The 14,994-nt window shown below is 41.8% G+C and overlaps 1 protein-coding gene across 3 annotated transcripts in view; it reads left to right on the top strand.

Moving 5' to 3' along the window:
• The window catches only part of plppr1 (phospholipid phosphatase related 1), a 118,058-nt gene that overhangs the window by 81,909 nt on the left and 21,155 nt on the right, over window positions 1-14,994 (top strand). For all 3 annotated transcript variants that reach the window (XM_060845657.1, XM_060845660.1, XM_060845658.1), the window contains exon 4: window positions 2,154-2,286. In XM_060845657.1, the coding sequence (XP_060701640.1) occupies window positions 2,154-2,286 (133 nt within the window). The remainder of the gene's footprint in view (window positions 1-2,153; window positions 2,287-14,994) is intronic.

The following is a 14,994-nucleotide window of genomic DNA, read 5'->3' as shown; positions in this document are numbered from 1 at the left end:
TCATTGCCCAGACAGCAGAGCTATGAACCCACTGGTCCTGCATCCCAAGTGGCCAACTGACCATTCCCAAGCCCTAGGACAGACAGTGGATGATTCCACTATCTTGTTGTGCCATGACTGACTGAAGGCTTTTAATCTTGCCTTTATTGATGCACCTCCATAGACAGAGACATGGCAATTTGGCCAAAGTACATGCAGTACATGTCGTGCAGGCTGCTGGCACACAGTGCCGATTGAGATTGGTGGAAGTGCTGTACAGAAACATATCCACTGCTCTGACAACCATGACAAACTGTCTCTCTGCTCAACAGTGAGGAAATTCTGAAGTACTGGAAAGCTTTAAGCCTCGACTTGTGTGAAGTACAAAAGATAAACAAAGAGCTGTTTGTGCATCCAAAGAAAGCAAGCTCTAAAGATGGCATGAGCTGAGATATTCCCTGGTCCATGAGTGGGATACCTGTCCCTGTGTGCAGTGTGCGCCCTGGCAGCATCATAATGGAAGGTGCCAGTGCAACACTAGATAGTACCTACAACAGCAACTGCAGCAGTCCAAGGAGGCAGTTCACCAGCTTGCTAAGGATATTAAGGATGGGTGATAAATGCTGCACACAAATGGAGGAGGAATAGTCGACCAGAGTTATTGGTTAAAGCAACAAGATGTAATTCATCACGTTGGGTAGATTTCAGTTCAATCTGTGTAGGGCCAGGGTAAGTGGGGGAGGGGCCTAATCAGAGACTCTCAAGCAGGGATCATGGGAAAAATATGGGTGGTTATTTGATGGGTGACAACACTTTCAGGAACTTTGCCAAGAGAAGGGAGTTTTCATTCAGGAAGGATTCGGGTCAGTGTTAGAATTAAGGATGGAGAGGCAGTCATGCTCCTATCCAGAAGGAAAATTTAATAATTGCCACCCAAGTGGTTGACCTCCCTACTTCCAGCAATGATTTATCTGGCCTCCATGCTTTTGTTTTCATATTCCAGCATCACTTGAAAACGACCTTTGATCAAGAGATGACATTTGTGAAGGTGTCCAAAATCAAAACCATCACAAACCCACCACTCTTAAAATGAGCATTATTCTTTTGATCAGTTTAAAACGTACAGCTTTAGTTTAAACACTGACTGGATGCTAGAATGGTTTTAAATACCTTTTAGCATGCCTGTCATTCCTACATACTTGTGTTGAGGAAACCTGTTAATATGATGCAAAAGGTCTGGGTCGGCTGGTGAGAAACCGTGCAGAGATTTAACTAAAACAGAAGTGGCTGAAAAACTCAGGTCTGGCAGCATCTGTGGAGAGAAATCACAGTTAACGTTTCAGATCTAGTGACCCTTCCTCTGAACACAGATTTAGTTTATTATTCAAGTTGTACTTTTAAAAAAATTGAGATGTGGGTGTTGCTGGCAAGGTCAACATTTGTTGCACATCCCCAAATATCCTTTATCCGAGTGGCAGAGGACTGCCCACATTCCGCAGTTCTGGCCAGATCAAGAGAGGATGGCAGGATTTCCATCCCTAAAGCAAAAAAAGGTCATCACTGAATTGGAGACTTTTCTGAAAGTCAGTAATATTTTCATGGGCACCATTCTGCAGACTAACTAACTTTGATTCCATTTTTCTTCTCCCTGGTATGGAATTTAAATTTCCCCTTCGTTATGAAGGGATTTGAAACCATACTGCCTCTCCTTGATAGTTAGCCTGGACCACCGACATTACCAGTACCCATCTACCAGTGTTGAAAAGGTGACCAAGAACCGAGCAAACCAAAACTTGATTCTGACTTCTAGCAGAGGGGTGACGACATAACACCCTGAGAACACCTAAAAAAAAAGGACCTCACCACTAGCCTCAACTGTAACTTTCATACTCTGCTATTGCCTTACAATGTCATTGTGTTGTTACTCATCTGTTGCCTACAGTTCTTCAGTTCGTATAGCTACAGGCTCATCCTATTCATAAACAGGAATGTCATGTACTTCGTGGGTTTTTACAAATGCATTTTAACCTATAAGTAACAGGGAAACCATTTGGTACACATTGCCTGTTTGTTTATCTGCCTTAATATTGTTGACAGAGCAAATCATCTGATTAGTCTGCATCATGTTGCTTGCACCAATCATCTTCTGGGTTATTGTTTTTTTTAAACTGCAGATATTCATTGGTGAGATATCAATGTATTTTATAAAATCAACAAGAGAAAACCTCCTCAATCAAGAGAAGACCATCGTAACAGGAGAGTGTTGTTATTTGAGTCCTCTTTTTCGAAGAGTAGTACGATTTATAGGTGAGTCAATTTACGAAATTGCTTTGATGTTAGTGAACAACATTCAAGCAGCTTGACACTATCCAGGACAAAAAGCAGCCCACCTGATTGGCACCACATCCACAAATAAACATGCACTCCCTCCATCATCTAACCTCAGTAGTACACACTGCTGCTATCTACAAGGTACATTGCAGAAATTCACCAAAGATTCTTAGACAGCACCTTCAAACCTATGAAGGTCAAGGGCTGCAGATGCATGGGAATACCATCACCTGCACGTTTCCCACCAAGCCACTCACCATACTGACTTGGAAACATATCTGCATTCCTTCAATGTTGCTTGGTCAGTATCCTGGAATTCCCCCCTAACAGCACTCTGGGTCTACCGAGAGCAAGTGGACTGCAGCAATTCAAGATAGCACACCACCTTCTCTAAAGCAACTAAGAGGCGGCAATAAATGCTGACCCACCCAGTGACATTCATATCCCACAAGTGGATTTTTATTTAAAAAACCTTAGTTTTCATCCCATCTAGTGACAAAATCCATTTCCTATCTTACAGTAAAGGTGGTTCAGGATAGTTTGACTTGAGTAGTTCCAAGTTAGTTGGGATTTAGAGTGAAAATTAAAAATTTTGCCATGACAGATGAATCAGTAACCAGTGGTCAGATTGACAGTAATGGGCAAAAGATCAGACAGGAGATGAAAAGTCTTTTTCCTAAAAAAACAAGGTGGTGAGTTACAATGATCTGCAAGGGAGATGATCCAATGTTAACTTGCAGAAATAAAAGAAATGGAATGAGTATTTGAAGGCAGAAAGTTTGCTGGGCTTTTGGACCCAACTGATTGCTCTTTAAAGGGCAAAACAATCACAAATCCAGGTGATCAAACTGAGCTTAATGTGTTGCTGGAAAAGCACAGGTCAGGCAGCAAAGGAACAGGAGAATTGACATTTCAGGCATAAGCCCTTCTTCAGGAATGTTTTAAGCTCTGATCTCCAGCATCTGCAGTTCTCACTTTCTCCTAGCTAATCAAACTGATACAATTGTCTGCAATTCTGCCAAAGGGGAAGTAACAAAGCTTCGAGGTTGACACCTTGAGGAGACCTAAATGGAGCCAAAAATCAACAACTGCATTTTGTGCACCTCTCCCAATCACAATCTCTTTTTGGGTCAAAAAACTGAAAAATCAGTGTGGGAAGGAACATAGACTGAAGAGGAAGCCTTTTTGTCCATTTAAGCCTACTCTGCCATTCAACAAGATTGAAACTGATCTGCCTTCAGTCCATTCAGCACCTTGGTTCCAGAACCCCAAATACCTCTGAACCAAAAATCTATAACTAAGCCATGGAATTCAGTAGAACCTTTCATCTCAAACATTTTAATGGTGGGATAGTTACAGGTTCCCATTACCCAGTCCTCCCTTTGAGTTTTTAAAGTTATCCCTGCCTCATTGTTCTCAAGCCTCAAGACAAAAATGTAGTCTGCCTATCAACTCAAACATCTTTTCAATAAGATTTCTATCCTGAATGGAATGGAATGCCAGTTGAGTTCAAAGTCCTCAATGCTGGGTGACCTCAAATCAAGTTTGACCATCTGCTAGTCAAGTTATTGGTGTGCAGTCTGACCGATTAGTTACCAAGAGTTACAATAGATGAACTAGAAACCTTAACACTGGAGTTTAAAACCAGATGATTGAAAACTTACGCAAACCATGGAAGCACATTGTATTTTCAGATATTTCCTTTATACACTTACTCCTTCTGGAAGGAATCAATTGAATGATAAGCTGTGTCATGATTTCACAGTTAGGAGTGACAGTGTGCATTTGAAGACCAAATCTGTTGAGCTTTTGAAGGGAAGCTGTATGGATTTCAGTCTGCCAAATTCCATCTGCTGCATACTATCTTGTCATACTCTGCACGCAACCACAAGAAATAGTGTAATTTTCAACTCAGGAGATTGTCCTTTTTTAAAAGTAACAATGCCTAGCATTTTTAAACTTGTGTGTTATTGTGTGGAGCTGCAACTAAACTCCCATATACAATGCATGTTGGTAGCTTTTCATCCTTTGATATTTCTTGCAGCAAGTATGCAATTTTATACTGCAGCACTGGTCCTGGTGGACTGGCTATATCCCAATCTTGCTATCAGCTGTAGTTCTCAAATCAGAAAAATATATCTGAGTTTATAGTTAAAACATTCCAAGGCACTCTGGGAAATGTAATCAAATAAATATGTTGCTGAAACAAGAAATTACCTAACCACAAGCTCTAAAGAGAAACCTCCTTTTAATAAAAGGACCACCTCACAGAGGAGTGTGACTTGGGAAAAGATCAGGATCAGGGTAGCAGAAAGCTCAGCTGCTAATGATGGATCAATGGAAATTACTTCTCTGCACAAGAGAAGTTTGAGACCAGGAAGGAATGCAAGGCTGGAGAAAAGTTTAGAAAGTGATGATTAATCACCTTCACGGGCAATTAGGCAATAAATGCTGGCCAGCCTGCAACAGCCACATCGCACAAATGATTAATAAAAAAAAACCATCTTAGTCTGCACCCAGCTTTTGCAATCACAATTGTAGTAATAAGACCTTCCTGTGGAATTCAAAGTGTCAAAGAAAGGCATGAGGGTCCATTTGGAAAACTAGCTTCTTGCACCCTGATCAGTGCCTTAAAGACTACCCAGAGTTGGCTCTGGTAACAGGGTTGCCTGAAAAATTAACTATCCCCAAGACAAATATTGCACATTTTCAGGGAAATTCTTCCAAAATAGCATTTTTAAACAACATTGGTGTATTTTAACAATGTTTTTAATCCAGTCTAACCGCAAGGCAGTAACCAAATGTATTTATATTTAGTGGTTAAATTGCACCTGGAAAGCATGAAGGATCAAAACGGGGACTCCGAGTTGCCACTAAATACAGACAGACAGTCGTAACAGATGTGAGTGTCATTGAGCCCTCCAGTAAGGTCATGACTGATCTGCTTGAGAAATGAAATTCACATTCGTTATTTTTAACCTTAGATTCACTTGCCTTACAAGAACCTACTGTCACGTTGAAAATACTTCATGATCTTTCCCCACCTTCCAAGGCTGAGAATTTTTTAGGAACAGAACACAAATTTCTTCTCAACTGTCCTGAAAAAGGGAACCTATAATTTTACAATAGACAGCAGCACATGCACCCTTATCTCCATTGCTGTCACTTATGATTGGGGAAATTGTCCAGAGTTCAGACCCCTCTGATACCACAAGACTCAAACCAGGATTTCACTTTTGCATGCAGGGGATCAGGTACTTCAGTAAACCTGATGCACAAACTCCCAGAACAATAGAATTCAAAGATTACAAAAAGTAGTGGTTATATTCAGATACCTGCCAGGAGTTGGTTATTGAATAGATATGACTAAACAGTCCCTGGTTACAGAACACTGATCTTAGCACTGCTGCACTCTGGAATTTAAAAGTTCTGGCTATTCATTCATCTGACCCAACTTATAGGAGCATGGTAATTCTGGCATGATATTTCCATCACAGTTAATAATCCTGAGAAGTTATATGCTACTTTGGTAAGAATTCCATAGTGGCAGCAAGAGTTTGGACTTCCTAGTTCGAGCTAACCCATCTGGTAGCTGTATCACAGTATGGGGACATGCAGTTTTTTTTGTATCCAAAAGTGCTCAAGTGAAAGCATTTTATTTAAGCACCAAAGAACACACCAGATGGCCACCTCCTTTAGAGACCGCAATTTCCCTTCCCACGTGATTAAAGTCTCCCTCCAATGCATCTCGTCCACATCCCACACCTCCGCAAAGACCATTCCCTCCATGCCTACCTGGTCAGGTCCACGCCCCCCTACAACCCACCCTCCCATCCTGGCACTTTCCCCTGCCACCGCAGGAACTGTAAAACCTGTGCCCACACCTCCTCCCTCACTTCTATCCAAGGTCCTAAAGGAGCCTTCCACATCCAAAGTTTTACCTGCACATCCACCAATATCATTTATTGTATCCGTTGCTCCCGATGCAGTCTCCTCTACCTTGGGGAGACTGGGCGCCTCCTAACAGAGCGCTTTAGGGAACATCTCCGGGACACCTGCACCAATCAACCACTCCGCCCCGTGGCCCAACATTTCAACTCCACCTCCCACTCTGCTGAGGACATGGAGGTCCTGGGCCTCCTCCACCGCGGCTCCCTCACCACCAGATACCTGAGAGGAAGAATGCCTCATCTTCTGCCTTGGAACACTTCAACCCCAGGGCATCAATGTGGACTTCAACAGTTTCCTCATTTCCCCTTCCCCCACCTCATCCTAGTTCCTAACTTCCAGCTCAGCACTGTCCCCATGACTTGTCTGGACTTGCCCTACCTGCCTGTCTCTTTCTCCACCTATCCACTCCACCCTGACCTATCACCTTCATCCCCTCCCCCACTCACCCATTGTACTCTATTGCTACTTTCTCCCCACCCCCACCCTTCTCTAGCGTATCTCTCCATGCTTCAGGCTCACTGCCTTTATTCCATGAAGGGCTTCTGCCCGAAATGTCGATTTCGCTGCACTTTGGATGCTGCCTGAACTGCTGTGCTTTTCTAGCACCACTAATCCAGCATCTTATTTATTGTCAAGTCTAACATATTTACCCAATTCTTGACAATACTGATCATCCAAAAGGTTCCAAAACACATGAGAATCGGTCTGTGCAAACAACAAATTAGAGTAATCCTTGGCCCAAGACATTACAATCAGTTTGAGATGGATAAGTTTGAGGGGCATGGACAGGGTGGATAGAAAGTGACTGTTTCTTCTCGCTGAAGGTTCAATAACAAAGGGACATAATTTACAAGTGAAAGACAGGAGGTTTGAAGGGGATTTGAAGTGAAAACTTTTTGAATGCAGGCGGTGAGAACTTGGAATGCATTGCCTGGGAGCGTAGTTGAGGCAGGATACCATAACCAAAAAAGTAGTATAACTGGATCAACACTTTAAGATTATAGACCAAGTTCTGGCAGGTGATATTAGGAATAATGGTAAGTTACCATAGACCTACCAGACAATAGGCCCCCTCTCAGAGGAGGAGGAGATCTGGTGGTATAAACGAGGTGGCGGGGGAACTAGATGAGAAGGAGAGTCCTTCATGGTAACTTCAGCCAGTGTGGGAAGGAAATCCATTTTGTTGACATTTGTGCATCTCAAACCAGCCAACCAAACTTAATCAATGCCTTTGCATGGTTAGGTGATGTTTTGTTATCAATACTGACTCTGCCTCTTCTGCACTGTATAAATAACTAACTCCAATCACCAGAAAAAACAGATATCTACTTTGAACCTCCTGATCTTCATTTAAAGTTATGGTTCCTTGGTACTGACCCTTTAACTGAGAAAAACTGTTGCTTTCTATCTGCCCTGTCCATGCTTCTTGAAACCTGGTTCCCTCTCAGTCTTCTCCCATGTAAAGGAGAGAGCGCTTAGTCTAGCCATTCTCACATGGTTGCTGGAGGGAGCCTGCAGTACACCAATTGGTTATTGCTTTCTGTATTAGTGTCCACATTTCAAAAAGTTAGTTAATTGGTTGCTTTGAGATATGATTGTTGTAAAGATTGCAATTTAAATGCAAGTCCTTCTTATTTCACTTCACCCCCAAACACTAAGCTCTGCTCATTATCCTTTTGTGCTATGTTACTATGACATAGTAAGGAAAGACATTAAATGCCAGAAGATTCCAAGAAATCATTACCATATGCTTAGTCCCATGGTTTGTTTTTAATTCAAGTTATTTAGCTGATTTTTGTTTTTTTTTTAAAAAAGTGAAAGAGATTACACAGGCAACCTGAACAAAAAACAGATTGTCAATTGACACCATTGGGTTAGTCAGTGAACGTGGCGAGAGTTTTAGCAACACAGCAGCAAGTAAATCCTAGTTACATACAAACGGAATTCATTTAAACCACACACTGTAGTGGTGTACTTAGTTCGGTTGAAATTTGTACTGGAGTCTATAGAGGATTGAGAGTGTTGACAGCAAAGACAACTTATGACCAACTTCGTCCAAGTATAACAATGATTTCTCCAGGAAAAGTGTAGTGTCTGGAGAATAGTTACATAACAAATGCATGTCAATAATCCCAAGGCAGTATTTAAGAAAAGTAGGGAAGTTTTCCTCAGGTGAACTGGCCAATATTTAACCCTCAATTAATACCAGGCAAAAAAATCCTAACTGGTCATCATTCTGGTTTGCTGAACTCAAATTAGCTGCTACGTTCCTTTTACAATAACTCCGTCCTTTTTTGAACTGTAGTTAAGTGTAAAGCATTGGGGGTATGGTTATGTAAAGGTAAACCTTTTCCTCTACACCATGATTAAGTCCAGAGCATTAACACTTCAACAATTGAGGTGGTACAGGTAGTTCTCGTATAAAGTGTTTTGGCAGCATGATTTACATATAATGTTGCTGCAGAATTAAGGAACAATATTTTTGAGCATGCTTACCTCTGTTTGCAATGGTACAATTCCAGTAGTGATCATTTTGCACACTCCATCCTGCGCACGCACTGAAGTCTGCACTTCATTCTGCTCACCCGCCCATGTCAGATGTTTAAAAAAGGTACAGTTCTATACATTGAGAAGCTTCATCTCAAACTAAACTGTTGTTCATTGCTCTCCTAAGAACATTCTCAATTCATGTTTAAGCCCTGTATAATTCCTGTATTACTCTGATACATATGATTTGCCTTTAATTTGTTGCATATCGCAATCTACTCCTAGACTATGCCCCTCCATTTTAGGAGAAAAATAGTGATAAAAACTTTAGCAAGCAGCATCCTGGGTGATTAAAAAAATCTCTTATTCCTGATGAAGGGCTTGTGCTCGAAACGTCGAATTCTCTATTCCTGAGATGCTGCCTAACCTGCTGTGCTTTGACCAGCAACACATTTGCAGCTGATTAAAAAAATTGCAGGTGGTGAATGCAAAACAAAGGCCGTAATACTGGAAGAGAAGCTTAAATGTTATAAAGAGTTTTCAGTTTAAGGGTAGAACATGTGATACAGCTGGCTTAACAGGAATGAGGGAGTAAACCTTACGCATCATCGGAGCCAACGATGAAAAAAGATTAAAGCAAATTGAATTGCTGGAACAATGCTGTGTACCAGCAAACACAGAGATCACAGTCAAAGGAATTTGAGATTAACAGGATGAGTGTTTGGATCAAAGATCAAACACAAAAAGTGATCTGGGATAGCCTTATCATTTATGAACATCTAAAGAAAAATGCTCAAAATCCTGCAGATGTGCCTGCCTTGAGTGCAAGCAGCAAGTGGTTTGCTGGTTTTAAAGAATCACTATGCATTCCATAGTGTAAAGTTAATTGGTGAATCTGCCTGTGCAGACGACGAGCACGCGCTGACATTTTGTCCCATTGTCCAAGATTAAAGGATGCGAACAGTCAGGAACTCCCAAACATTGGAGCATTCTGTTGCCCTCAGCAAAGCAGGTTGGCTTTGAAGTGGAAAGTGAGAATATTGGAAGAGTTGCTCGAGTCCCACTGAAGATCTCTCTACAGCTGATCTGCAACAGCTTGTCGCTGAGGGGAGAAGTCGTAGCTGGAGATAAAAAGAATGAAGTCCAGGATGCAGCAGCACAAGAGCGCTCCATGTCTGTTTGGTCTTCTATCCTGAGGGAACTTGAGGCAGTTGGTGCTCTTAAGATGACGATTACAACACAGAACACAGCATGGTAGTTTGTTCAATAAAGATATCTGGCACCCTATGAACAGCTTCTTCAAGAGAGCAAAGCAGCAAAAACTCGGTCTTAAAACCAACCCTCAATAACAGTCAAGACAAATATCAACCACAGCCATCCACTCTGCAACCTCAACTGCACCTGAAGGTGATGCCGACAACCTCCTGTTCCTGCATTCACAGTATTTTTTCAATGTAATGTTAAGTTTACTTTGTTTATTGATATCATATGACTTAAACCTTTATTTAGGCTGTGCTATATTTTGTTAGGCTTTTGGGTGGTTGTTGAGCAAGTGATTTTTTTTGCTGATCAGCCCCAACCCCACTTTCCCCACAGGCCCCATTATTTCTATTCAGAAATGGAACACAACCATTGTGTTAAGGAGAACTATTTAAACAATCGTTTTCCAGCTTTATAATTTCCAACTCAGACTTGCTTCCAAATGTGATCTTGATCCACTTCTGATTCTGCATTGGAGAAATAAACCTCTGTATGAACATAGGTGTATATTATTCTACCTCAACACTACATTCCTGTGCTGTCCCTGATAATGTATGAAAGTAATACCGAAAAAGAACCTTCATATTCACCATTTTGTAAAAATAATTGACTTTTAACAATGTTAGATGACCATGAGAATGAATAAATCTTAGCACAGATTAGCAGCTGTCCTGTTTCTCAGGAAGTTGCCACAGCAGTTACTAATGAAACCATGATACTGTGACCAGAACAAGATAGTTCCTTAGCTAATGGCATACATAACCCTGAATAGTTGCTTTGTTTAACATATGTGAAGGAATCCTGGACGTATAGCAGCACTGTTTCTCATCTCATTCCCATTCATTTATGTAAATAATGGAAATCATCAATGGTTTTGGTTAAACAATACTAAATTATCTGACGAGAACCTATTTTATAAACATTACATTGTGAAACATCAAGATGATATTGAAGACTAAAGGCTATAAATGATGCTGTTTCAGAGATCAGTTATCAGTCAGGGTCATCTGATGGATACCTTGGATTTTTGTGTATTGATCTCTCACCAGCTTATTTACAATAAAAAGAGTGCTATTTTGCAATCTACGAGTGGTCTGAGAATTTCTAAGTTTACATCCCCATCTTCCTAACACCATGGATTAGAAATCTAAAAATCACTGACTTGCTTCATGCGAGTGAACTTCCACAGCCTTTTGTGGTAAAAATAAATGATCCCAAGTGAAATAGGGGGAGGGGGAAAACATCAGTTTCTGTTTCTACTACCCCTTAAAAGGATTTTGCATATTTTTATGAAACCACTGCTCAGTGTTTGAACCTGCAGAGATAAAGGCCCAATCTTCCCTCAGAACAATTTGCCATCCTTACCTCACAGCTTTCTAGGAAACTTCAGGGCCTTACCAATAAGGCTGACTTTTCTGAGCTCCAAAGTGGCCTAGCAAATCAGTCAGTTGTAAGTTCTCCTTGTTTATGGTGTATTTAAGTATAAAAGTAAAGCATTTCGTTCCCTTGTCATGCAAAATGCCATGAAGTCTTGGATTTTTCTATGCTATGATTTAAATTCCACAGTATTATCACTTTAAAATGAATGTTGAGGTACACATATTTTCCAACTTTACAATTTTCCCTGTCAGACTTCCTTCCAAATAGAAGTGACCTTGTGCGACCTACCTAGGCAATTGGAAATTGTCAACACATGCACCTCCTGAACATCAAGGAAACAAAATCAGGATGCATCTTGTCTCCACACAGGGTTTCACACATTAAAGGGTGGTGTTGTAAATTTTATTAAACATTTCAATGGGGGTGTGAGATGGGGTGGGGGGCACAAGTGGCAGGAAGAGTGCTTGATATTTTGGAGTGTAGAGCTTGAAAATTTGAGGGAGAATGTGTGGATTTTCACTTTATGTAAGCTCTTACTTTCTTGCATGGCGACTGTTTAGAATAATACACTATTTCAAAATTTGGATAAAGTAGTGAGATACTTAAAAAATGTTGTTTTCAATTCTGTGAATGTGACCTCACAACCCCACAAAAAAGGTCAGAAACATTTCAATCAGTGGATGAAAATTACATTTCCCAGAAATAAAAAAAGGTGATTTTCACTACACAAGCACCTGGAGAGAGAATTACTAATGTTACCAAGTTGAGCTTTTACAACCCTGAAAGAGAGGCAAAAAAGGTTCAGATCAGAAGAATAAATCCATGCCAGTAGATGTTCTGTTTAGCAGCCTAAAAGTATAGACAAAGTTATTGAGAAAGAAAATGGTCCTTAGAATTCAGTCAAGAAAGGCTAGTGAACTAGCTTGTGTCTATGCATCTCAGAATCACTTTCAAAAATACATTTGAGTCATGGAAATTTTTGATATCTGTACAGTTGGTGATGTCATTCAGATGCATACTTTTGGCCTCTTTCAGGGTTGTAAAAGCTGAACTTTGAGGGCTGTGCACAGTGGCAGTGTGTGTCCGGGCATGCATAAAGAATCTCACAGGCAGAGCCCTTCTTAAATCACCAGCCAAGCCATGTCCTGGTACTTGTTGGAAAGTTCTGCCAAATGACTGACAGTCTGCCCAGGGAACTGCTTAACAGGATACACTTTCTCCTTTTCCCAAAAGGGTCTCAAGGACATTACGTGCTGACCACTTCCTGATGGACTTGTGGTCAAAGGGGTTTTCCTTCATAAATTTCTCCACAAAAGACAGGTGATATGGATGGTCCAGCTACATGGAGTGTTCTATAGTAGTGAGGCCAGGCCCATCCTTTGCAACATCAGGGACAGGTAGAACCTCAGTATGTAGTGACACTTGGTGTTTGCGTATCGGGGATCCATGCACAGCTTGATGTGGCTGCACATAAAAAGGTGGCCATCAGGGGGATGGTGGCATTTCTCCCCCTTGCCCAGCTATTTATACATTGTTTCCCTTCGGACCCGGTCCATCTTGGATCTTCATAGGATGTGGAAGATAGCCCAGGTGACTGCAGTGGCACAGGTTCTGGGAATAGGCCAGACCTATGCCACATATAACACTGAGTACCTCACACCTGATGACCAGTTTCTTTCCCCCCCAGAGATAGAGAGCAACCGTTGCTCCCATCTGCCCCGTTTCTGCCTTTAGTGACACACTCCTTTCAAGATTTGGCGCACGCCACAGCCCTTCCAAACGAAGATACCCAGCATCTTCAGGTGGTCCATCTGACCGTGAAAGGCATAGAGGATTGGTCGACCCAGTTTCCAAAGGCACTGCCTCGCTCTTGCCTCAGTTTACCATGGCCCCAGAGGCCTGCTGGAGCTGGTCATAGATGCACATAGGTCAGTGCATGGACAGCAGATCAGACAGAAAACAGCAACGTCATCCATGCATAGGGAGGCCATAACTGTAGACACCTGCTGCCAGGAATAGTCACCTCTCTCAGGCTCGCATCCTTCCTGATGGACTCTGAAAATGGCTCATTACAGCACACAAATAAGGCATGCAAGAAGAGACAGTCCTGCCTGACTCCAGATCTGACTGGACAGCTGTCAGATTCCCACCCATTGGTGGAGACTGCACTGAATGTTGGTGTAGAGCAATTGGATCCAATTGCAGATGATTCACTCCCAAAGCCCATTTTGGAGAGACCATCCCTCATGTATTGTGTGATATCCTATCAAAAGGGTTTCTCCTGGTCCAGGCTGATGAGGCAGGTGTCCACCACCCTGTCCTGTACGTTGACAATCGTATCTCCCGACCCAGTTGGCGATGACCTTTGACAAGATTTTGCAATCCACATTTAGCAGTGAGGTTGGTTGCCAATTTCTAAATTTCCTCCCTCTCCCCCTTCTGCTTGTAAATGAGGGTGATGATGCCTTTTCTCATGGATTCACTTATGGTACCTGCCAGAAGCATACTGACATACACCTCCAGCAGGTTCTGACCAATCAAGTCCCATAAAGTAGAGTAGAACTCAACCGGTAAGCAGTTGCTTCCAGGAGTTCTATTCTTTTCAAAGGACTAGAAGGCCTTGGTCAGCTCATCCATAGAAAGCAGTGATCCAGCCTCAGTGTTCTAAGATGTCTGTGATCGAGGACAGGAACAATTGGGAAGCCAACTGTCGGTAGGCTTTGAGTCATACAGACTTGCATAGAAGGATTTGCTGATCCTCAATGTCAGCCTGAGAGGACATTACAGAGCCATCTTCTTCCTTCAGGCTGCTGAGCAGAGCTCTGGGCACCTTCTGAAAGAAGAAATGTGAGCACGTCTCATCCTGCTCCATGGAACAGACCCTGGACCAGAAGATTATCTTGGAGGCCTCAGAGTCAAAGAGCAAGGCTTCCTGGCCCTTCACCTCCTGGAGGGCCTCAGTGACAGACTCCCATCTTTTGCAGCAGGAAAAAGTTCTGCATACTTTCCTGGAGTTTTGCCTGCCTCTCTCACCACCTGTATACCGTTGGAGATTGAACACCTCTTGATGTTTCCTTTACTGTTTCCCACCAGTCCGTTGGAGACTCAAAGAGGGGTGTCATGGTTCTCCAATCTGCATAATTTCTTGAGCTCCTCCATGTTTTCTGGGGTTGCAGTTGACCTGTACAATAGGGCAAGTTTACAGGACATACCAGTTCGAAGGTCATCACTGGTTAGCTTATTGTAACAAAGTTAACAAAAAATCCATGAATTTTAATTACTAGCCAAAATCCATAGAATCATTGTGCAGGCAAACTGTTTGACTTGATCATTCTTTTGTCAAGTCTTTGAAGGAACGATTTAATTTGATCTCACTACCTTGATCTTTCCTCAATACTTGCCTTTTCAAGTATCTCTAATTTCATTTTGCAAGTTATTATTGGCTCTACTTTGTGCATTGGCCAAAGACACCAGAAAAACATTTAATCTCATCGATTGAATAAGAAGTTAGGGTTAAGTATGATGCTTCATTAGGCTTGACTGACTAAAAAGAACATTGCTGGGGCAAAAAAAAATCTTTCCAAAAGCTCAAGATTATTATGCACA

This window comes from Hemiscyllium ocellatum, chromosome 2 (genome assembly GCF_020745735.1).
Source record: "Hemiscyllium ocellatum isolate sHemOce1 chromosome 2, sHemOce1.pat.X.cur, whole genome shotgun sequence".
Classification (NCBI taxonomy): Eukaryota; Metazoa; Chordata; class Chondrichthyes; order Orectolobiformes; family Hemiscylliidae; genus Hemiscyllium; species Hemiscyllium ocellatum.
Note: the sequence above shows the minus strand (reverse complement) of the source record. Positions and strands in the feature narration are given on the sequence as shown.